The sequence below is a fragment of the Oncorhynchus masou genome, chromosome 15 (genome assembly GCF_036934945.1).
Source record: "Oncorhynchus masou masou isolate Uvic2021 chromosome 15, UVic_Omas_1.1, whole genome shotgun sequence".
In the NCBI taxonomy this organism is placed as follows: domain Eukaryota; kingdom Metazoa; phylum Chordata; class Actinopteri; order Salmoniformes; family Salmonidae; genus Oncorhynchus; species Oncorhynchus masou.
Window position 1 is genome coordinate 55,962,348 of NC_088226.1, and position 23,789 is coordinate 55,986,136.

At 45.2% G+C, this 23,789-nt stretch overlaps 1 protein-coding gene across 4 annotated transcripts in view; it reads left to right on the forward strand.

Annotated features, from left to right (window-relative positions):
* The window catches only part of LOC135556502 (transducin-like enhancer protein 4), a 96,639-nt gene that overhangs the window by 56,805 nt on the left and 16,045 nt on the right, over positions 1-23,789 (forward strand). The window contains exons 6-19 of one of the 4 annotated variants that reach the window (XM_064989759.1): positions 2,264-2,338; positions 3,011-3,188; positions 3,731-3,747; positions 7,517-7,654; positions 13,176-13,229; positions 19,212-19,382; positions 19,501-19,633; positions 19,972-20,123; positions 20,554-20,642; positions 21,313-21,562; positions 21,652-21,899; positions 22,189-22,336; positions 22,589-22,739; positions 22,862-22,938. In XM_064989759.1, the coding sequence (XP_064845831.1) occupies positions 2,264-2,338; positions 3,011-3,188; positions 3,731-3,747; positions 7,517-7,654; positions 13,176-13,229; positions 19,212-19,382; positions 19,501-19,633; positions 19,972-20,123; positions 20,554-20,642; positions 21,313-21,562; positions 21,652-21,899; positions 22,189-22,336; positions 22,589-22,739; positions 22,862-22,938 (1,881 nt within the window). The remainder of the gene's footprint in view (positions 1-2,263; positions 2,339-3,010; positions 3,189-3,730; positions 3,748-7,516; positions 7,655-13,175; positions 13,230-19,211; positions 19,383-19,500; positions 19,634-19,971; positions 20,124-20,553; positions 20,643-21,312; positions 21,563-21,651; positions 21,900-22,188; positions 22,337-22,588; positions 22,740-22,861; positions 22,939-23,789) is intronic. The other 3 variants (XM_064989761.1, XM_064989762.1, XM_064989760.1) reach the window with 3 other exon arrangements.

Here is a 23,789-nt window from a genome sequence, read left to right on the forward strand (position 1 = left end):
CAGTGGGCACTAAGCATTTGGGCAGGTAGCGTTCTCCTGGCAATCGCCAAACCCAGATTTGTCCGTTGGACTGCCAGATGGTGAAGGGTGATTCATCACTCCAGAGAATGCATTTCCACTGCTCCAGAGTCCAATGGCGGTGAGCTTTACACCACTCCAGCCGATGCTTGGCATTGTGCATGGTGATCTTAGGCTTGTGTGTGGCTGCTCGACCATGGAAACCCATTTCATGAAGCTCCGACTAACAGTTCTTGTGCTGACGTTGCTTCAGGAGAGACGATTTTTATGCGCTAGGCGGTTCAGCACTCTGTGGTCCCGTTCTGTGAGCTTGTGAGGCCTACCACTTCGCGGCTGAGCCGTTGTTGCTCCTAGAAGTTTCCACTTCACAATAACCGCATTTACAGTTGAACGGGGCAGCTCTAGTAGGGCAGAAATTTGACAAACTGACTTGTTGGAAAGGTGATGGTGCCACGTTTTAAGTCACTGAGCTCTTCAATAAGGCCATTCTACTACCACCAATGTTTGTCTATGGAGATTGCATGGCTGTGTTCGATTTTATACACCTGTCAGCCACGGGTGTTGCTGAAATATCCAAATCCACTAATTTGAAGGGGTGTCCACATGCTATTGTTTATACAGTGGCTTGCGAAAGTATTAACCCACCTTCACATTTTTCATATTTTGTTGCCTCTACAACCAGGATTTACACAACATGCCTACCACTTTGAAGATACAAATTATGTTTTATTGTGAAACAAACAAGAAGTAAGACAAAAAAACTGAACTTGAGCATGCATAAGTATACACTCCCCCAAAGTCTTTGTAGAGCAACCTCTTGCAGCAATTACAGCTGCAAGGATTTTTGCCCATTCTTCAAGGCAAAACTGCTCAAGCTTCTTCAAGTTGGATGGGTTCCACTGGTGTACAGCAATCTTTAAGTCATACCACAGATTCTCAATTGGGTTGAGGTCTGTGCTTTGACTAGGCCATTCCAAGACATTTAAATGTTTCCCCTTAAACCACTCGAGTGTTGCTTTAGCAGTATGCTTAGGGTCATTGTCCTGCTGGAAGGTGAACCTCCATCCCAGTCTCAAATCTCTGGAAGACTGAAACAACAGGTTTTCCTCAAGAATGTCTCTGTATTTAGCGCCATCCATCATTCCATAAATTCTGACCAGTTTCCCAGTCCCTGCTGATGGAAAAACATCCCCACAGCATGATGCTGCCACCACCATGCTTCACTGCCAAACAGCTCAATTTTAGTCTCATCTAACCAGAGTACCTTCTTCCATATGTTTGGGGATTCTCCCACATGCCTTTTGGTGAACATCAAACATGTTTGCTTATTTCTTTCTTTAAGCAATGGCTTTTCTTCTGGCCACTCTTAGGTAAAGCCCAGCTCTGTTGAGTGTATGGCTTAAAGTGGTCCTATGGACAGACACTCCAATCTCCACTGTGGAGCTTCACAGCTCCTTCTGGGTTATCTTTGGTCTCTTTGTTGCCTCTCTGATTAATGCCCTCCTTGCCTGGTCTGTGAGTTTTGGTGGGAGATCCTCTCTTGCCAGGTTTGTTGTGGTGCCATATTCTTTACACTTTTTAATAATGGATTTAATGGTGCTCCTTGGGATGTTCAAAGTTCCTGATATTTTTGTTATAACCCAACCCTGATCTGTACCTCTCCCCCACTTTTCCCTGACCTGTTTGGAGAGCTCCTTGGTATTCATGGTGCCACTTGCTTGATGGTGCACCTTGCTTAGTGGTGTTGCAGACTCTGGGGCATTTAAATTCCAAACAAGTGGACTTTATTTAGCTAATTATGTGACTTTGAAGGTTGCACCAGATCTTATTTAGGGGCTTCATAGCAAAGGGGTGAATACATACAGTATGCACGCACCGCCTTTCTGTTTTTATTGTGTTTTTTTATTGAATATTTTGAAACAAGTTATTTTTTTCACTTCACCAATTTGGACTATTTTGTGTATGTCCATTACATGATATATTTCGATTACAGGTTGTAATGCAACAAAATAGGAAAAACGCCACGGGGATGAATACTTTTTCAAGGCACTGCATATAGGGTATGTCTATGTGTTATGAGAAGCACACAGCGGCATAAATAACCTGTGAGTGTGTGTGTGTGTGTGTGTGTGTGTGTGTGTGTGTGTGTGTGTGTGTGTGTGTGTGTGTGTGTGTGTGTGTGTGTGTGTGTGTGTGTGTGTGTGTGTGTGTGTGTGTGTGTGTGTGTGTGTGTGTGTGTGTGTAGCATCAACAGCAGGTGGTCCAGGCAGTGGAGAGGGCCAAACAGGTCACTATGGCTGAACTCAACGCCATCATTGGGGTGAGTCACCTCTGGTCACCATGACAACCCTCACAACCCCAACAGCGACACTATCAACATCAACACACACACACACAAAGACACAGTCTACAGGGGCATGCACACCTCTCTCTCTGCAGTGCTTAAAGTGCCGGGGTGTAAGTAGAGTGTAATGTGATCAGAGCTCCGACAAGCTCTCACTGTAACACACACACACACACACACACACACACACACACACACACACACACACACACACACACACACACACACACACACACTAAAATAAGCTGTAATAAGACCCAAGGAAAATAGCCTCTCTTTATCTGTCTGTAACCCCCCTCCTCTCCTCTCCCTCCATCCCATCTCTTCCCCCCCCCCCCCTCTGTTTTGTTCTCTCCTTCTGCCCCACTCTTTCTCTTTTCTCTATTCCTCCTTCTCTCGATCTATCTCCCTCCTCCTGTCCTCCCTCTCTTCCTCCCTGTTATCTCTCTCCCTCCCTGTGTTATCTCTCTCTCCCTCCCTGTGTCCTCTCTCTCTCTCTCTCTCTCTCTCTTGCTCTCCCTGTCCCCTCTCGCTCTCCCTGTCCTCTCTCTCTCTCTCTCTCTCTCTCCCTCTCTCTCCCTCTCCCTCTCTCTCTCTCTCTCTCCCCCTGTCCTCCTTCTCCCCCTGTCCTGTCTCCCTGGTGTACAGCAGCAGCAGCTCCAGCACCTGTCTCACCACACCCCAGGTATTCCCCTGACTCCCCACCCATCAGGCCTCTCTCTGGGGGGAGGTTCAGGTCTGCTTGCCCTTACTGGAGCCATGGGGGTCTCAGCCCACCTGGCCTCCAAGGATGAACGCAACCACCTGGACCCTGAGCACCTAAGAGGTACTACTCACTGACTGACCGCCACGTGAAGGACATTAGTGAAGAACTGTTGTACTGAAATGTGTCAGCTTTTGATACAAAATAACCACTTGGCTGAACTTTTGTTGAACTCAAAGGGTGGCAGAATATTTTGAGGAACAGCGCTCATTAAACATTGAACAACTAACAAATGGCATTATGTTGCCTCCGAGGCTGTATTGGTGGAGGGTGACTAGATGTTAAACTTGTAGGACCCTGGTGCAGAAAAAGAATGAGAGAGAGACTGAGCAGACAGATGAGTGCTGAATGAATGAACGGGAAGACAGAAAGTATTGTGTCTCTGAGGAGTGGAGACCGAGACGGAGAGGGCAGCACTGCAGATTGGAAACATGTACAATACAAAGCTTGTGTTTTTATTGCACTGGGACAGGCCTTTTTCAGGTTGACCTTGGCATGCTGTGGGGCTGTTGTTATTATTATGCTGACGTCAATCCCCTCTACCCCTTCCCCATCTACCCCTCACCCCCTCTACTGCTCCTTCCCTCTTTCTGTTCCCTTCACAGAGGCTGCGCCCAGCAGGGTAAGTAACCCCAACGTGTGTGTCCGTTCGCGTGTGTGTGTGACTGTGAGACCCTCTTTAAAGAGGACCTCTAAAAGGGTCTGTTTTGTTGGAGAGTTTCCATTAATAGGACCAGCACCTAGGTTAGCATAGCTAGTACAACAGTAGAACAGTTCTGTTGTTCCTTAACTCAGGCCCAATGGTAGGGTTGCAAAGAGAGGGTTTGGTATCTTTCAAGTATTTTATGTGAAGTATCACAAGACATATAGCGGACATTTTGAGTACTTCAAATTATCACAGGTGTCTGTAATTATCTTTGGCCCTCACTCTGGCCTATATGAAATAATTAAATAACTAATGACAAAGCTGTTAAATATGATCCTAAATGTAAACCATCAACTTAGTGAATACCATTAGTGTTTAATATGAGGGTTTCAGCATGAATATTTTATACACACTTAGTGAAATAAATATGTTAATATGTCTTTGTTGTCGATGTTTTGGCACCAACTGGTGGCAGTTATGAAAAAAGACAGTAGTTGGGCGAGTTGTAATGTTAATTGAAAATAATGCCATTGTTGATTAGATGCTTTATTCATTAATTAGACAATTTTTCTCTTGAACCATATGGTCTATATATTAGAAACTCATGGACAATATGGACACAGATATAAAAAATGAAAATTATATATATGAATATATCATTTTTATTCTAATATTTTTATTTAGTATATAAATTACCAGAGTGGCTTCACAAAATAGATGGCATCATGAGGGAGGAAAAGTATGTGGATATATTATAGCAACATCTCAAGGCATCAGTCAGGAAGTTAAAGTTTGGTCGCAGTGCAAGCTGTGCCACTAGAGATCCTGGTTTGAGTCCAGGCTCTGTCACAGCCGGCCGTGACTGGGAGACCCATGGGGCGGCGCACAATTGTCCCAGTATCGTCCGAGTTAGGGGAGGGTTTGGCCAGCAGGGATGTTCTTGTCCCATCGTGCTCTACCGACTCCAGTGGCAGGCCGGGCACAATGCACGCTGACACGGTCGCCAGGTGTACGGTGTTTCCTCCCGACACATTGGTGCAGCTGGTTTCCGTGTTAAGTGGGCATTGTGTCAAGAAGCAGTGCGGCTTGGCTGGGTTGTGTTTTGGAGGACGCACAGCTCTCCACCTTCGCCTCTCCCGAGTTCATATGGGAGTTGCAGCGATGAGACAAGACTGTAACTAAAATCAAATAGCTAAATGGTACATATGACCATCTTAAAACAATTCCATGTCAGCTCATAACACCCCCCCCCCCCCCGCCCCAACATCTTACTCTAGAGAATTAACGCCCTTATACTAATGTACTGATTTTAAAGAGGTCGTGTTTGTGATAACGTCCTCCAAAATATGGATGTCGCAAGGGAGGGAGGAAGGAGAGATGCATATCAATTGCTATTTGTTAAGTTGTGCTTATGTGATTATTTTTTTTAAATGGAGAGGAAGAAAGAAAAAGCAAGGGGAAGAAAGAGAAAGGAAGGGAAAGAAAGAGAAAGGAAGGGAAAGAAAGAGAAAAGAAGGGAAAGAAAGAAAGAGAAAGGAAGGGAAAGAAAGAGAAAGGAAGGGAAAGAAAGAGAAAGGAAGGGAAAGAAAGAGAAAGGAAGGGGAAGAAAGAGAAAGGAAGGGAAAGAAAGAGAAAGGAAGGGAAAGAAAGAGAAAGGAAGGGAAAGAAAGAAAGAGAAAGGAAGGGAAAGAAAGAGAAAGCAAGGGGAAGAAAGAGAAAGGAAGTGAAAGAAAGAGAAAGGAAGGGGAAGAAAGAGAAAGGAAGTGAAAGAAAGAGAAAGGAAGGGAAGAAAGAGAAAGGAAGGGAAAGAAAGAGAAAGGAAGGGAAAGAAAGAGAAAGGAAGGGGAAGAAAGAGAAAGGAAGGGAAAGAAAGAGAAAGGAAGGGAAAGAAAGAGAAAAGAAGGGAAAGAAAGAGAAAAGAAGGGAAAAGAAAGAAAGAGAAAGGAAGGGAAAGAAAGAGAAAGGAAGGGAAAGAAAGAGAAAGGAAGGGAAAGAAAGAGAAAGGAAGGGGAAGAAAGAGAAAGGAAGGGAAAGAAAGAGAAAGGAAGGGGAAGAAAGAGAAAGGAAGGGAAAGAAAGAGAAAGGAAGGGAAAGAAAGAGAAAGGAAGGGAAAGAAAGAAAGAGAAAGGAAGGGAAAGAAAGAGAAAGGAAGGGAAAGAAAGAGAAAGGAAGGGAAAGAAAGAGAAAGGAAGGGAAAGAAAGAGAAAGGAAGGGGAAGAAAGAGAAAGGAAGGGAAAGAAAGAGAAAGGAAGGGAAAGAAAGAGAAAGGAAGGGAAAGAAAGAAAGAGAAAGGAAGGGAAAGAAAGAGAAAGCAAGGGGAAGAAAGAGAAAGGAAGTGAAAGAAAGAGAAAGGAAGGGGAAGAAAGAGAAAGGAAGTGAAAGAAAGAAAGAGAAAGGAAGGGAAAGAAAGAGAAAGGAAGGGGAAGAAAGAGAAAGGAAGTGAAAGAAAGAGAAAGGAAGGGGGAGAAAGAGAAAGGAAGGGAAAGAAAGAGAAAGGAAGGGGGAGAAAGAGAAAGGAAGGGAAAGAAAGAGAAAGGAAGGGAAAGAAAGAAAGAGAAAGGAAGGGAAAGAAAGAGAAAGCAAGGGGAAGAAAGAGAAAGGAAGGGGAAGAAAGAGAAAGGAAGGGGGAGAAAGAGAAAGGAAGGGAAAGAAAGAGAAAGGAAGGGGAAGAAAGAGAAAGGAAGGGGGAGAAAGAGAAAGGAAGTGAAAGAAAGAGAAAGGAAGGGGGAGAAAGAGAAAGGAAGGGAAAGAAAGAGAAAGGAAGGGAAAGAAAGAGAAAGGAAGGGAAAGAAAGAGAAAGGAAGGGAAAGAAAGAAAGAGAAAGGAAGGGAAAGAAAGAGAAAGCAAGGGGAAGAAAGAGAAAGGAAGGGGAAGAAAGAGAAAGGAAGGGAAAGAAAGAGAAAGGAAGGGAAAGAAAGAAAGAGAAAGGAAGGGAAAGAAAGAGAAAGCAAGGGGAAGAAAGAGAAAGGAAGGGGAAGAAAGAGAAAGGAAGGGGGAGAAAGAGAAAGGAAGTGAAAGAAAGAGAAAGGAAGGGGGAGAAAGAGAAAGGAAGGGAAAGAAAGAGAAAGGAAGGGAAAGAAAGAGAAAGGAAGGGAAAGAAAGAGAAAGGAAGGGAAAGAAAGAAAGAGAAAGGAAGGGAAAGAAAGAGAAAGCAAGGGGAAGAAAGAGAAAGGAAGTGGAAGAAAGAGAAAGGAAGGGAAAGAAAGAGAAAGGAAGGGAAAGAAAGAAAGAGAAAGGAAGGGAAAGAAAGAGAAAGCAAGGGGAAGAAAGAGAAAGGAAGTGGAAGAAAGAGAAAGGAAGGGAAGGAGCGGGAGAGAAGAGAGGGAGGGACAGATGGAGGAGAAGACTGGGAGTTTGTTGAGAAAACTGTGGTTCTTTGTGTTCTGGTCTCGTCCGTCCAACCAGCTTCCTGTCTGTGTCCTCTACAGTTCAAAAGAACAGAACGTTCCATAGGAGTCAACCGATGAAAGAGAATAGAGTTAGCCCACATAGACCCCAGAAATAATATTCCACTTTGATGTTTTATTCCTCTGTTATGGTGATCACACCATGCTCTTTCTAGTATAAATAGCCAGAAAATTGACTTCTTGTAAAATGATCAGAGTCATATTTGAGAGTCATATGAGCTTTTCCGTGTCAGGGAGAAAGTTAATACACTTTTAATGTGTTGTTTGATTGCATTTTTTGTATGACTTACCTGTTGTGTGTCAGCTCTTTTTTATTTGATATGTGTGTGTGTGTGCAGAGTAAGTCTGTGTCGTCGACAGACAGCCAGCAAGTGGAGGAGCGCCAGGGCCCGTCGGGGGGGTACTCCTCCTCCCAGGGAGGGGGAGACGCTAAGAGGAGGCGCTGTGATGACAAGGAGCCCCCCCCACCTCACTACGTACGTATGCCATTCAATTAAACCTGCACTGCAGTATTAACGCTGGATCAGCCCCAAGTCTCTGACATCACAGGTCAACCAGAGGTCACAGTCATTCTGCTAGTCAAATATGTGTTTAGCTTGGAAGGGTAAGACATGCAATGGCCAAAATAGATTACCCTAGTGAACATGATCTCTCTCTCTGTGGAGTGAGTATTCTGATTGACATAGCTCCTCTATGAGAACTGCCTTAAATATCACATCAGTGTAGCCTCTCGTGAAGGGAGATGTTGTGTTTTTAAAACAGGCTGGACAGGGAGCTCTGTTGATCATCCGCCTCTCTGTACTACATGTTGTTTTTCTCCCAGCTCCGGTCTGTCTATGTCCAGGTTGTTTTTCTCCCAGCTCCGGTCTGTCTATGTCCAGGATGTTTTTCTCCAAGCTCCGGTCTGTCTATGTCCAGGTTGTTTTTCTCCCAGCTCCGGTCTGTCTATGTCCAGGATGTTTTTCTCCTAGCTCCGGTCTGTCTACATCCAGGATGTTTTTCTCCCAGCTCCGGTCTGTCTACATCCAGGATGTTTTTCTCCTAGCTCCGGTCTGTCTACATCCAGGATGTTTTTCTCCCAGCTCCGGTCTGTCTACATCCAGGATGTTTTTCTCCTAGCTCCGGTCTGTCTACATCCAGGATGTTTTTCTCCCAGCTCCGGTCTGTCTATGTCCAGGATGTTTTGCTCCTAGCTCCGGTCTGTCCATGTCCAGGTTGTTTTTCTCCCAGCTCCGGTTTGTCTACATCCAGGATGTTTTGCCCCTAGCTCTGGTCTGTCTACATCCAGGATGTTTTTCTCCTAGCGCCAGTCTGTCTACATCCAGGATGTTTTTCTCCTAGCTCCGGTCTGTCTATGTCCAGGACGTTTTTCTCCTAGCTCCGGTCTGTCTATGTCCAGGATGTTTTTCTCCTAGCTCCAGTCTGTCTACATCCAGGATGTTTTTCTCCTAGCTCCGGTCTGTCTACATCCAGGATGTTTTTCTCCTAGCTCCGGTCTGTCTACATCCAGGATGTTTTTCTCCTAGCTCTGGTCAGTCTACATCCAGGATGTTTTTCTCCTAGCTCCAGTCTGTCTACATCCAGGATGTTTTTCTCCTAGCTCCAGTCTGTCTACATCCAGGATGTTTTGCTCCTAGCTCCGGTCTGTCTACATCCAGGGTGTTTTTCTCCCAGCTCCGGTCTGTCTACATCCAGGATGTTTTTCTCCTAGCTCCGGTCTGTCTACATCCAGGATGTTTTTCTCCCAGCTCCGGTCTGTCTATGTCCAGGTTGTTTTTCTCCCAGCTCCGGTTTGTCTACATCCAGGATGTTTTTCTCCTAGCTCCGGTCTGTCTACATCCAGGATGTTTTTCTCCTAGCTCTGGTCTGTCTACATCCAGGATGTTTTGCTCCTAGCTCTGGTCTGTCTACATCCAGGATGTTTTGCTCCTAGCTCTGGTCTGTCTACATCCAGGATGTTTTTCTCCTAGCTCCAGTCTGTCTACATCCAGGATGTTTTTCTCCTAGCTCCGGTCAGTCTACATCCAGGATGTTTTTCTCCTAGCTCCAGTTTGTCTACATCCAGGATGTTTTTCTCCTAGCTCCAGTCTGTCTACATCCAGGATGTTTTGCTCCTAGCTCCGGTCTGTCTACATCCAGGATGTTTTTCTCCCAGCTCCGGTCTGTCTACATCCAGGATGTTTTTCTCCCAGCTCCGGTCTGTCTATGTCCAGGTTGTTTTTCTCCCAGCTCCGGTTTGTCTACATCCAGGATGTTTTTCTCCTAGCTCCGGTCTGTCTACGTCCAGGACGTTTTTCTCCTAGCTCCAGTCTGTCTACATCCAGGATGTTTTTCTCCCAGCTCCGGTCTGTCTACGTCCAGGATGTTTTTCTCCTAGCTCCGGTCTGTCTACATCCAGCATGTTTTTCTCCTAGCTCCAGTCTGTCTACATCCAGGATGTTTTGCTCCTAGCTCCGGTCTGTCTACATCCAGGATGTTTTTCTCCTAGCTCCAGTCTGTCTACATCCAGGATGTTTTGCTCCTAGCTCCGGTCTGTCTACATCCAGGATGTTTTTCTCCCAGCTCCGGTCTGTCTACATCCAGGATGTTTTTCTCCCAGCTCCGGTCTGTCTATGTCCAGGTTGTTTTTCTCCCAGCTCCGGTTTGTCTACGTCCAGGATGTTTTTCTCCTAGCTCCGGTCTGTCTACATCCAGGATGTTTTTCTCCTAGCTCTGGTCTGTCTACATCCAGGATGTTTTGCTCCTAGCTCTGGTCTGTCTACATCCAAGATGTGTTGCTCCTAGCTCTGGTCTGTCTACATCCAGGATGTTTTGCTCCTAGCTCTGGTCTGTCTACATCCAGGATGTTTTTCTCCTAGCTCCAGTCTGTCTACATCCAGGATGTTTTTCTCCTAGCTCCGGTCTGTCTACGTCCAGGACGTTTTCTCCTAGCTCCAGTCTGTCTACATCCAGGATGTTTTTCTCCCAGCTCCGGTCTGTTTACGTCCAGGATGTTTTTCTCCTAGCTCCGGTCTGTCTACATCCAGCATGTTTTTCTCCTAGCTCCAGTCTGTCTACATCCAGGATGTTTTGCTCCTAGCTCCGGTCTGTCTACATCCAGGATGTTTTTCTCCTAGCTCCAGTCTGTCTACATCCAGGATGTTTTTCTCCTAGCTCCAGTCTGTCTACATCCAGGATGTTTTTCTCCTAGCTCCGGTCTGTCTACATCCAGGATGTTTTTCTCCTAGCGCCAGTCTGTCTACATCCAGGATGTTTTTCTCCTAGCTCCGGTCTGTCTATGTCCAGGACGTTTTTCTCCTAGCTCCGGTCTGTCTATGTCCAGGATGTTTTTCTCCTAGCTCCAGTCTGTCTACATCCAGGATGTTTTTCTCCTAGCTCCGGTCTGTCTACATCCAGGATGTTTTTCTCCTAGCTCCGGTCTGTCTACATCCAGGATGTTTTTCTCCTAGCTCTGGTCAGTCTACATCCAGGATGTTTTTCTCCTAGCTCCAGTCTGTCTACATCCAGGATGTTTTTCTCCTAGCTCCAGTCTGTCTACATCCAGGATGTTTTGCTCCTAGCTCCGGTCTGTCTACATCCAGGGTGTTTTTCTCCCAGCTCCGGTCTGTCTACATCCAGGATGTTTTTCTCCTAGCTCCGGTCTGTCTACATCCAGGATGTTTTTCTCCCAGCTCCGGTCTGTCTATGTCCAGGTTGTTTTTCTCCCAGCTCCGGTTTGTCTACATCCAGGATGTTTTTCTCCTAGCTCCGGTCTGTCTACATCCAGGATGTTTTTCTCCTAGCTCTGGTCTGTCTACATCCAGGATGTTTTGCTCCTAGCTCTGGTCTGTCTACATCCAGGATGTTTTGCTCCTAGCTCTGGTCTGTCTACATCCAGGATGTTTTTCTCCTAGCTCCAGTCTGTCTACATCCAGGATGTTTTTCTCCTAGCTCCGGTCAGTCTACATCCAGGATGTTTTTCTCCTAGCTCCAGTTTGTCTACATCCAGGATGTTTTTCTCCTAGCTCCAGTCTGTCTACATCCAGGATGTTTTGCTCCTAGCTCCGGTCTGTCTACATCCAGGATGTTTTTCTCCCAGCTCCGGTCTGTCTACATCCAGGATGTTTTTCTCCCAGCTCCGGTCTGTCTATGTCCAGGTTGTTTTTCTCCCAGCTCCGGTTTGTCTACATCCAGGATGTTTTTCTCCTAGCTCCGGTCTGTCTACGTCCAGGACGTTTTTCTCCTAGCTCCAGTCTGTCTACATCCAGGATGTTTTTCTCCCAGCTCCGGTCTGTCTACGTCCAGGATGTTTTTCTCCTAGCTCCGGTCTGTCTACATCCAGCATGTTTTTCTCCTAGCTCCAGTCTGTCTACATCCAGGATGTTTTGCTCCTAGCTCCGGTCTGTCTACATCCAGGATGTTTTTCTCCTAGCTCCAGTCTGTCTACATCCAGGATGTTTTGCTCCTAGCTCCGGTCTGTCTACATCCAGGATGTTTTTCTCCCAGCTCCGGTCTGTCTACATCCAGGATGTTTTTCTCCCAGCTCCGGTCTGTCTATGTCCAGGTTGTTTTTCTCCCAGCTCCGGTTTGTCTACGTCCAGGATGTTTTTCTCCTAGCTCCGGTCTGTCTACATCCAGGATGTTTTTCTCCTAGCTCTGGTCTGTCTACATCCAGGATGTTTTGCTCCTAGCTCTGGTCTGTCTACATCCAAGATGTGTTGCTCCTAGCTCTGGTCTGTCTACATCCAGGATGTTTTGCTCCTAGCTCTGGTCTGTCTACATCCAGGATGTTTTTCTCCTAGCTCCAGTCTGTCTACATCCAGGATGTTTTTCTCCTAGCTCCGGTCTGTCTACGTCCAGGACGTTTTTCTCCTAGCTCCAGTCTGTCTACATCCAGGATGTTTTTCTCCCAGCTCCGGTCTGTTTACGTCCAGGATGTTTTTCTCCTAGCTCCGGTCTGTCTACATCCAGCATGTTTTTCTCCTAGCTCCAGTCTGTCTACATCCAGGATGTTTTGCTCCTAGCTCCGGTCTGTCTACATCCAGGATGTTTTTCTCCTAGCTCCAGTCTGTCTACATCCAGGATGTTTTTCTCCTAGCTCCAGTCTGTCTACATCCAGGATGTTTTTCTCCTAGCTCCGGTCTGTCTACATCCAGGATGTTTTTCTCCTAGCTCCAGTCTGTCTACATCCAGGATGTTTTTCTCCTAGCTCCAGTTTGTCTACATCCAGCATGTTTTTCTCCTAGCTCCAGTCTGTCTACATCCAGGATGTTTTGCTCCTAGCTCCGGTCTGTCTACATCCAGGATGTTTTTCTCCTAGCTCCAGTCTGTCTACATCCAGGATGTTTTTCTCCTAGCTCCAGTCTGTCTACATCCAGGATGTTTTTCTCCTAGCTCCGGTCTGTCTACATCCAGGATGTTTTTCTCCTAGCTCCGGTCTGTCTACATCCAGGATGTTTTTCTCCTAGCTCCGGTCTGTCTACATCCAGGATGTTTTTCTCCTAGCTCCGGTCTGTCTATGTCCAGGATGTTTTTCTCCTAGCTCCAGTCTGTCTACATCCAGGATGTTTTTCTCCCAGCTCTGGTCTGTCTTCGTCCAATATGTTTTTTTGTCCTAGCTCTGGTCTGTCTATGTTTAGGAATAGTCTCCTCTCCAACATGGCCCTGATCTGGCTCAATATAATTAGGGGGTGATGCCACTCCACTGTGATGTCAAAAGGAATATCAGGCCACGATCACATCAACGCACTGTTGCCATGGTGATTAAGTGCCATCGCTGTCACCACTATTCCCAGAGAGAGAGGGGGAGAAGAAGAGAGGAAGGGAGAGAGAGGAATAAAGTAGTAATATGGCCAAACAGACAGAGAAAGGGAGGGAGGAGTGGGCATATCTGTGTATGTGTGTAGTTTGTGTGTTAGTCTGTGTGTACGGCTGACAGAAGGAAGGTGTGAAGGGTGGGCAATGTTGTTTACGTGAGAGAGAGTGTGCACCTGACATTCTCTCCTCTGTGTCTCTTAGGACAGTGATGGGGACAAGAGTGAGGATAACCTGGTGGTTGATGTCTCTAATGAAGTAAGAATAACCAAGTCACACGTAGACACAGATCTTGGATGAGCTTACCCTCTCCCAATTCTAACCAAACCTGTTAGAGGGAAAAGGCTAACTGGCCTTAGATCAGCACCTACTACATGCAACATCATCTGACCCCATGTAACTGCTAAATGAAAACGATTCAAATGTTTAAGATACAAGTGCATCAGGCCTCCCGAGTGGCGCGGTGGTCTAAGGCACTGCATCGCAGTGCTAGCTGTGCCTCTAGAGATCCTGTTTCGAGATCCTGGTTCGAGTCCAGGCTCTGTCACAGCCGGCCGCGACCGGGAGCCCCATGGGGCGGCGCACAATTGGCACATCGTCGTCCGGGATAGGGGAGGGTTTGGCCAGCAGGGATGTCCTTGTCCCATCGTGCTCTTGCGACTCCTGTGGTGGGTCAGGGGCATGCACGCTGACATGGTCACCAGGTGTACGCTGTTTCCTCTGACACATTGGTGTGACTGGCATTCGGGTTAAGCGGGCATTGTGTCAAGAAGCAGTGCTGCTTGGATGGATTGTGAGGACAAACGGAGTCCGTATGGGAGTTGCAGCTCTTTCCAAAGTCAAGACAGAACTTAATTGATTGATAAGACCGAGAGCAGAATATGCTATCCATCGAGTTCGACTCAACCATTACTTCCATTGTAATCTTCACCGTCATTTACCAACAAGCTATGCAGGAATGATCAATTAGCTGATATTGCAACTATTGAATTACTATCAGAACCCAAATTAATCAAAGATTATCTCGCTTCTATAAAGAATTGTACACCTCTGATTGTAAATCCACACAATGTCAGACTAAGGCCTTTCTAAAATAATTAAGAACTCCTCTTCTCTCAACAGAGGAAGCCACCGCGCTGGGACCCAAATCTCTCTCAATGAACTCAAAAGGACATTGGGTAGAATGAATAAAGGAAAATCGCCTGTATGGGATTCCCCCTTAAGGTCTATTTAAAATGTGGGAATCAATTTGGTCCACTAGTGCTTGAAATGATTAACACAGCCGTTGACAAAGGTTCATTTGGGAGATGTGAATACACCACTATTTAAGCTTTTAATTTTTTTTTTAAGGTAAGGATGCTACCCAGTGTTCTCACTATCGCTCCCTATCTTGATAAACACAGATATCAAACCGTTTTCCAAAATGTTGTCCCGTCTTGAGACTTCCTTACCCAAAATGGGTTTGTTAAAAAACGTTTATTCTCAGATAACCTCCGTCGACTACTACATATCTTAAATGCTTCATCAGAACCTTGGGCTGTTTTATCTCCTGTTGCAGAAAAAGCTTTTTGAAAGACTAGAATGGTCATATCTCTGGTCTGTCTTCGAACAAATGGGAATTGGCCTCCAATTTCATTAATATGCTTAAAACACTAAATATGCCAATTCCTCAGCCGTAGATATTATAGGCAATATCTGCTCTGATCATTCAGAATCACAATAAGCAATAGACAAGGTGATCTGATTTCTCCTTTGTTATTTGTTGACCAATTTCCCTGATCACTTCATCTCATTATACGTGGACAATATTTTACTATATCTAGACATTATATCTCAATCACTCCCAAATGCATTGAAGATCATGGATAAATTCAGCTTCACCTCAAGTTATTAAATTAATCGACCCAAATCTGCCTTACTTCCTCTCAAGACCCAGACGGAGGACTCCATCTCTGCTTTTGGAATCCCAATAATTTCCCATTTTAAATATTTGGGTGTAATAGATTTTCTTCCTTATATAAAACCATTGCTAGAAACTTAAACAGAATGTTCAAATCAATTAAATCCGACCTCAGTAGATGGACTAACATCCATGTTGCTTTAACCAGCAGAATATGTATTGTCAAAATGAAAAATGGCCATGGCTGGATTTTTGTAATTCAATTCTTCCCATGTCTCCCCTTCTGGCTTTTGGGATAAAATCCATAGTGGGATTTTTAAAAATGAATAAAGCAATGTAAGTGATCCCAGATTAAATTAAGAGGGAAAGAAGTAGGAGGACTATTTGTACCAAAGTTGAAATTGTATTTCCAGGCACTAGCATTTTGCCCCATCCTAAATTCGTTTAGACATTATTCTTACGTTCCCTGACTGAGTATATACAGAAAAATGGTGTCTCCTATTGCCTTGGAAGAGGTGGTCTTCACTGATATACCTCTTAACCCTTCTCCTACAATTTCCGTGGCTCCGCGGAAATCAAATAACATAAAACAAAAATCCCCATCAAAATCCGTCTGTTTAAACAATGTAAACTACGCTTTGGTCCTACTATTGCTCACACAATCTCTATTTTGCGCGACATTTTAAAACAATGTAACTTGATATCAAAATGGCATGCCCATACTCCAATATTTCACAATAATACCTTGCAATATGAGGGCGGCATTTTGCATCCACCCAATGGTTCAAATGTGTAATCCGTACCCTTGTTGATATCATGGATAGAAATGGTTTGAAAACATTCCAAGATTGAAATATACATAAACATTAACAGGAAACTTATTTTTTCTATATTTACAACGTAGGTCAGCAATGCTGTCCTATGGAGTCCCTTGGGAAACCCAAATACCAAACCATCCAATTATGCGAAATATGAATACATTATCTGGGCTCCCAAAAGGACTGATGTCTATAAACAACTTTTGGAAAGCTCATATTCTGGGCAAGCCATTAAAAAGTATGGGTTAGATCTAAGTGAATCTGAACAACCCTTTATTGGAACAGAATATGGAAACGTGACCATGGCATCCAGTAATCTGAACCATCAATTTATAAACTTTAAGTTTGTTCACAGAATGTATTTAACACCAACTCACTGTTCACTGTGTCCCCTAAATCAGGTAGGCACTGCGGTTAAATACTTCTGGGACAAAGTTACAAAATTCCTTTCAAAGTACATTAATGTAAATATGCAATGCTTTGTATGTACAGTGCATTTGGAAAGTATTCAGACCTCTTAATTTTTTCCACATTTGTTACATTACAGCCTTATTCTAAAATTGATTAAATTGTTATTTCTCCTCATCAGTCTACACAAAATACCCCATAATGACAAAGAAAAAAGCACATTTGACTTGTCCCAAAGTCACTCCTGTGTTGTCTTGGCTGTGTGCTTAGGGTCGTTGTCCTGTTGAAAGGTGAACCTTCACCCCATTCTGAGGTCCTGAGCGCTCTGGAGCAGGTTTTCATCAAGGATCTCTCTGTACTTTGCTACGTTCATCTGACTAGTGTCCCATTCTCTGCTGCTGAAAAGCATCCCCACAGCATGATGCTACCATCACCATACTTTAACAAAGGGAAGGTGCCAGGTTTCCTCCAGAGGTGACGCTTGTCATTCAGGCCAAAGAGTTCAATCTTGGTTTCATCAGACCAGAGAATCTTGTTTCTCATGGTCTGAGAGTCCTTTAGGTGCCTTTTGGCAAACTCCAAGCGGGCTGTCATGTGCCTTTAACTGAGGAGTGGCTTCCATCTGGCCACTCTACCATAAAGGCCTGATTGGTGGAGTGCTGCAGAGATGGTTGTCCTTCTGGAAGGTTATCCCATCTCCACAGAAGAACTCTGGAGCTCTGTCAGAGTGACCATCGGCTTCTTGGTCACTTCCCTGACCAAGTGCCTTCTCCCCCGAATGCTCAGTTTGGCCAGACAGCCAGCTCTAGAAACATTTACATCATTTACATTTAAGTCATTTAGCAGACACTCTTATCCAGAGCGACTTACAAATTGGTGAATTCACCTTCTGACATCCAGTGGAACAGCCACTTTATAATAGTGCATCTAAATCATTTAAGGGGGGGGGGGGTGAGAAGGATTACTTTATCCTATCCTAGGTATTCCTTGAAGAGTCTTGGAGGTTCCAAACTTCTTCCATTTAAGAATGATGGAGGCCACTGTGTTGGGAACCTTCAAGGCTGCAGAAATGTTTTGGTACTATTACCGAGATCTTTACCTCGACACAATCCTGTCTTGGAGCTCTATGGACAATTCCTTTGACCTCATTGCTTGGTTTTTGCTCTGACATGCACTGTCAACTGTGGGACCTTATATAGACAGGTGTGTGCCTTTCTAAATCATGTCCAATCAATTAAATTTACCACAAGTGGACTCCATTCAAGTTGTAGAAACATCTCAAGGATGATCAATGGAAACAGGATGCACCTGGGCTCAATTGAGTCTCATAGCAAAGGGTCTGAATACTTATGTAAATAAGGTATTTATTTTTTTATACATTTGCAAACATTTATAAAAAGCTGTTTTTGCTTTGTCATTATGGGGTATTGTGTGTAGATGAATGAGGAAAACAATGAATTGAATCCCTTTCAGAAGAAGTCTGTAACGTAACAAAATGTGGAAAAGAGGATGGGGTCTGAATACTTTCTGAATGCACTGTACTATGTTACTTAACGATGATAGTTTCTTGAATCTCCTAATTAATCAGAGACAATTACTGCTGGCAGGCAGCACTGCTGCAAAACAGATGTTGGCTATTAGATGGAAATCACCTCACTCTCTCTCAATTCACCAGTGGATACAGTCACCACTAGAAGTTCAATCATTAGAATTATCCACAGCGAGATGTTGGGCGTGGAGACTCATTTTTGTTTTTATTTCCCTTTGCAAACAGGGTTTATTGTTACTTTTTGATTCTATGATATGATCAAAATGATCAATACTTTATATTTCTGCACCTTTTTTGGGATGTTTTTTTCTTTTTGAGCATTAGCCAACAGGAAAATGCAGAGTATGAGATTGTATGAGTTTGTGTAGTGTACCTATAGCCCTCCCCAAATAAAAAAATGATCAAATAAACATTGTCACAAAAAAAAACTATATTTTTTTCTATCTTCTGAAAAGACCTAATCTTTTGTGACAACTGATGCATCCTCTCTCCTTCAGTGTGAAAGTGTTGAGTCATTGATCAGTTTGCATGCTGTACAACCCCAGGCAGTATCAGTAGCCTTGTCAAACTGTGTACTGTGCCCAGCTTCGCGTGCTGACAAACGCCAAGTAGACGACCTGTTCCTGATCTTGCAAATCTGTGTGGCACCTTCAGCATTCAGATACTAAAATGGCTTGCGTGTTGTTATGTTTTATGAGTTGAGTGACAACCTATGTCATTGGCTAGGTTATTGACATCTATGCGCTGCTACCGGAGACACAACTGTCATCTGGCTATAGCCTACCTGCTAAGTCTTACAATATAATTGATTGTTCAGGTTTACCATCAGCAATAGTTTTGGTAGTTTTGCTTTAAACAATCAGTGTATATGGTCATTTTTAATGTAGAGGGTAAAATTGATAATTTCACAATGAGGACACCAATCACTCTGAATTATGAGGAGCTGCTGTTCTCTCCTTTCCTAGTGAGTAAAGTCTCTCCCTGTTGAACACAGCTCACACATGCACAGACACCCCTCCTCTCATCAGATAGCAGCAGTGTGTTTCCTTTATTTATGCCCTCAGAATATTTTAAATTGTTTAAATAATTAATGCAGTGTACCGAAATATATGTTTTATCCAAGCTTTCTGCATTTGGTTCTGCGAGGCACAATGCACAAAAGCGGGAAAGTCTCTTGTGTGATTTTTGCATAGAGAACAATTTGAGAATTTGACAGATGTTCTTATTGAGTGTGTGAGAGGGGATGTCTCTGGTGATTGTTGTGGTACAGTCTGTGGATGTGTGTTCTGCTCAGATACAGGAGATGTGCTGACTGCAGCACACTGGGAGAAGATGGGAATGGTTTTATTGGGGTTGCTGTGGCAGGGAGGTAGACAGTTTGCTGGGTTTGACTTACAGTACCGTACAGGCCTCATACACACTTGTGCTTAAATCCATACGGACACTATAGTGATCTATAATGTCTATAATCTTACAATTTTAGAGATTTTTGACAGCTAATGTGAAGCTACGGTCTTGTGTAGTTTTGGGGTGACCTGGAGTCCCTTATCGGTCTATGTACACAGGAACCCACGTCTCCCGCGGGCAGCCCCCCTCACTCCCCCCACGGGAACGGTCTGGACCGGGCCCCCACCCTGAGGAAGGAGTTACCAGGGTCCCCCAGGAGCCCCGGAGAGGTCCCGTCCTCCCCCCTACCATGCAGCCCCACACCGGGCAAGGCCAAGGACCCAGCACAGGTATTATACATTCGTTGTCAAGCATTAACATTGTGCCCAACATCAACAAATGAGAGTACTATCCCTTACTTATCTATATGAAGGTGTATCATGACTGTATCTCGTTACCTCTCTTTAGGTGGAGAAGTCTGGATCTTCGTTGTCTAAGTCAAGCACCCCGTCCCCGTCTCACCATGAGGCTCTTACCCCCGGCCCCAGTACGTCCTGCCTCCGCCTGGTCAGCAGGGCTGCCTCCTCCGCTGACCCCCTGGGTGAGTCACACACCTGTCTGTCTTGTCTATCTTTCATACCTTCTGTCTGTGCCCGTTATTATACCCCTGCTATACCATCCTATTAATCTATTGTGATTATATAGCCATGTAATACCATGATTATACTTTATTATATATGATTATATCTGCTCATAATACCATTATAACTCACCACTGTGATAATGTGCTCCTGTGGTACAGTTGATCAGCTAAAGCAATAAAGACGGGTTATAGTATAAGATATCACCAACACAACTCTCCGTAGACCCCACCTGTCTGACCTCTCTGGTCCTCAGTGATGGATGTTCTCATCCACCCTCTTCACCCCCTCCCCCTAGCTCTCCGCAGTCCTCTGTTTGTGCCCCCCAGTTTGTACCCGGCTCAATTTGGGGGGGTGTCCCACGCAGGCGTCAATGGGGAGCTAGCCAGTCCCGGGGGCTTCTCGCCCCAGATCAGCGCTGCCACCAGCGCCTACACCCGCAGCCCCTTGGTGAGTTCTTTAGCACACCTTACTCACCTCTCTGTTTAAAACAGGTGTTCACAACTCCAGACCTCAAGGGCTGCATTGTCTATTGTCTTTGTCTCTTCCTGGCACTTAATTGATCAATTATGTCCCAAATTGGCCAGTTAATGCACCCACCTGGTTGCCCGGGTGTGAATCAATTACTAATTATAAATCAAGTCTAAACACTGTGGCCCTGAAGCATGGAAGATATGCATCACTGGTTTAAAACAAAACTTACAGCTGTATTCTGTTTTGACAATGTTTTCTGTGGTAGTAACTGGTTTGAAAGCCTATGTTGGATGAATTGTCAAGATTTCACTGAATTTGATAAGATTAGGATTTACTGAGATTGAACTGTTACAACACCGGATGATTATTTTAGTAATCCTCCTCATGTCTTTGGTCCTCCTCCTAGGCTCTCCAGGTGGCATATGAGTCTCGGTCCCACCTCAGGGCCCCAGGGCTGTCCTCCTCACTGCCTGGTGGATCCTCTGGGGGGAAACCGTATGTCGCTCCTCTCCTCCATCCAAACATAGAGAACTGTCGTTGTTGTTGTTTTAGCTGGGGCAAGCAGCAAGCTCTCCCAATTTAGATATAAAATTGCACAACAACCTTATCGTCGCTATGCTATTGATCGTAGGGCCGGGACGATACCAGTATCGCAGTTTTCATGTCAAAAATGACAATATGAAGCAAACCAAACTCTTTGGTCCTTTAAAAACCTGCTATGTAAAATATTTTGTGTTATAGCTTGGAAAATAAATAAATGTGACTTTTGATGACAACATATTGATGTTTGTTTCCATCATTAGGTCTGTTTCCTAAAGAAGTTCAATCCGCGTTGTGTTTTGTTCCCTTGCCCACGATACTAACGTTCTCAATACTGGTATTGTCCCGGCCCTAACTGATTGGCCATTGGAAATAGCACTCTTACTCTGGCCCCTGTAATACAATCTTCCTTTTTGCATTCTGCACATGGCTATTGTGTAAAAACAGTTAGCAAGGTTTGGGTGAATATTTCTCAATTGCCATTCCCATTGCAGTGTTGACAGTCTTCAATGCTTTTGCTGTTTGTAATAATATACAGATTTATACAGATTTCTATTTCAGTGGATGGCACTCGTTCCATTTCCTCCTACTTCCCTCCCTCTGTTTACCTCCTCTCTCTCACCAGTGCCTACTCTTTCCATGTAAGTGCGGATGGACAGATGCAGCCGGTGCCTTTCCCTCCAGACGCCCTGCTGGGCCCGGGCATCCCGCGGCACGCCCGGCAGATCCACACTCTGAACCATGGAGAGGTGGTGTGTGCTGTTACCATCAGCACCTCCACACGCCACGTCTACACCGGCGGCAAGGGGTGTGTCAAGGTGTGGGACATCAGCCAGCCTGGCAGCAAGAGTGCCATGGCCCAGCTCGACTGTCTGGTGAGTGGACACAAACTTTAAAAGGCTTAACCAATCATATTGATTGTTTTAGCTGTTCAATACATATGTTCTCTCTTTCCACCAATCAGAACAGGGATAACTACATCCGCTCATGTAAGATTCTCCCTGATGGGCGGACACTCATCGTTGGAGGCGAGGCTAGCACACTGTCAATCTGGGACTTGGCCACACCCACTCCCCGCATCAAGGCGGAGTTGACATCTTCTGCCCCGGCCTGCTACGCTCTGGCCATTTCCCCCGACAACAAGGTCTGCTTCTCCTGCTGCAGCGACGGAAACATTGTAGTCTGGGACCTGCACAACCAGACCCTGGTTAGGTAAGGAGAGGAGAAGGGGATAAGGAGGAGAGGGGGATAAATAGGAGGTTAGGAGGGGTAGAGAGGTGGGGGGGACATCAGGGTCTGGGACCTGCACAGCCAGGGCAGCAGAAGAGAGGAGGGTAGAGGGGGAGGAGAGTGCATAAGAGTAGAGTGAGAGAGTAGGGCAGGAGAGTGGAGAGGAGGGGAGAAGGGTAGAGGGGAAGAGAGCAGGGCAGTGGGCTAGATGACTATGGATCACATGTGAATGGCTCTGGGTTGATGTTGATTGTATATCTGTGCTCCCCAGGCAGTTCCAGGGCCACACTGACGGGGCCAGCTGTATTGACATCTCCAACGATGGGACCAAACTGTGGACGGGGGGGCTGGACAACACAGTACGTTGCTGGGACCTGAGAGAGGGACGACAGCTGCAGCAGCACGACTTCACCTCACAGGTACTGATGAAACACCTGAGACGTTGTGACTAGCTAACGCTAGGTATGACCAACTCAGGACTGTCTTTCTGAGAAGACTTCACCTTAATATGATAGTGTACCTATCAGCCTCTATTTCAGACCAGTCACTCTGCTCCTCTCTGTTGTATCATATCTCCATGATGATGCAGATGATAATCTTTGTCAGATGAGCTCCGTTCAGTCGTGTAATGAGCTTTCTCTCTCTCTCTCTCATCCTCTCCCTCCCTCCAGATCTTTTCTTTGGGCTACTGTCCTACAGGAGAGTGGCTGGCAGTGGGCATGGAGAGCAGTAATGTAGAAGTGCTGCATGTCTCCAAACCAGACAAGTACCAGCTGCACCTCCATGAGAGCTGTGTGCTCTCCCTCAAGTTTGCCTCCTGTGGTACGTACAAGCTCAGAACTCTGACTGACACTCTCCTAACTTGCATAATTATGCTAATGAGATGTATAGTGGTTGGATACATCAGCTAACTCTGAAGTATAATGTGTGTGTGTGTGTTTCAGGCAAGTGGTTTGTGAGCACAGGGAAGGACAATCTGCTGAATGCATGGAGGACGCCATATGGAGCCAGTATTTTCCAGGTGAGAGAGAGAGAGGCAGGATAGCCCTCTGGCTAATACTCATATGGTATTGTACCGTCAGTGAACCCAACACTAACCCTATCCCACCCCAACACAATATATTTTCTCTATCCCACGAACAACACCAACCATAGCCCAATCTTCTAATATTCTCCTGTTCCCATCAGTGTGTGCGTGTGTGAGTGAGAGCACTGGCATAGCACAACCCCCCGCAGCCCCTGGGGTGTTGGTTTTCCATCAGCCCCATGGCAAAATGTGTAGAATTTCATGAAATTAGCTATGAAACTGCAACATTTTCTCTCAGCTGCATGGCAAAATGTGTAGAATAGCATTAGATTAGCTATAGAACAGCAACATTCACGCTCTGCCCCATGGCAAAAGGTATAGAATAACATGAGATTAGCTATAGAACTGCAAATTCTCTCTCTGGCAAAATGAAATGTGTAGAATTGCAGGAAGTTAGCTTTTTCCCACTGTGAGAGACTGAGGGTGGGACAGAGATTGAAAGACAAGTTGTTTATCACAGATATGATTCAAGGTGACTTTCTGGGCTTTATCAGACAGAACAGACTGCATCACACACACACACTTTAGGCTTTATCTATGCTGGGTATGTATGAGTGTGATGAGCTACAGGAAGACCATTTAAAGGGGAGATATTGTGTTGTGTGTGGGAGGGAGGCAGTATGGCTGTCATTGCTGTTTGCTAGTCTAGTGCAGGGAGGGAGGAATCTGCAGCCTTGGCTGGTGTCTCCTTAGAGCTCTGATGAGCACAGAGGCTATCTTTATTATCCAAATGCCCCTCAGTTCCCTCTACATGACGTCTCACAATCTCCCTCTCTATCTCTCTG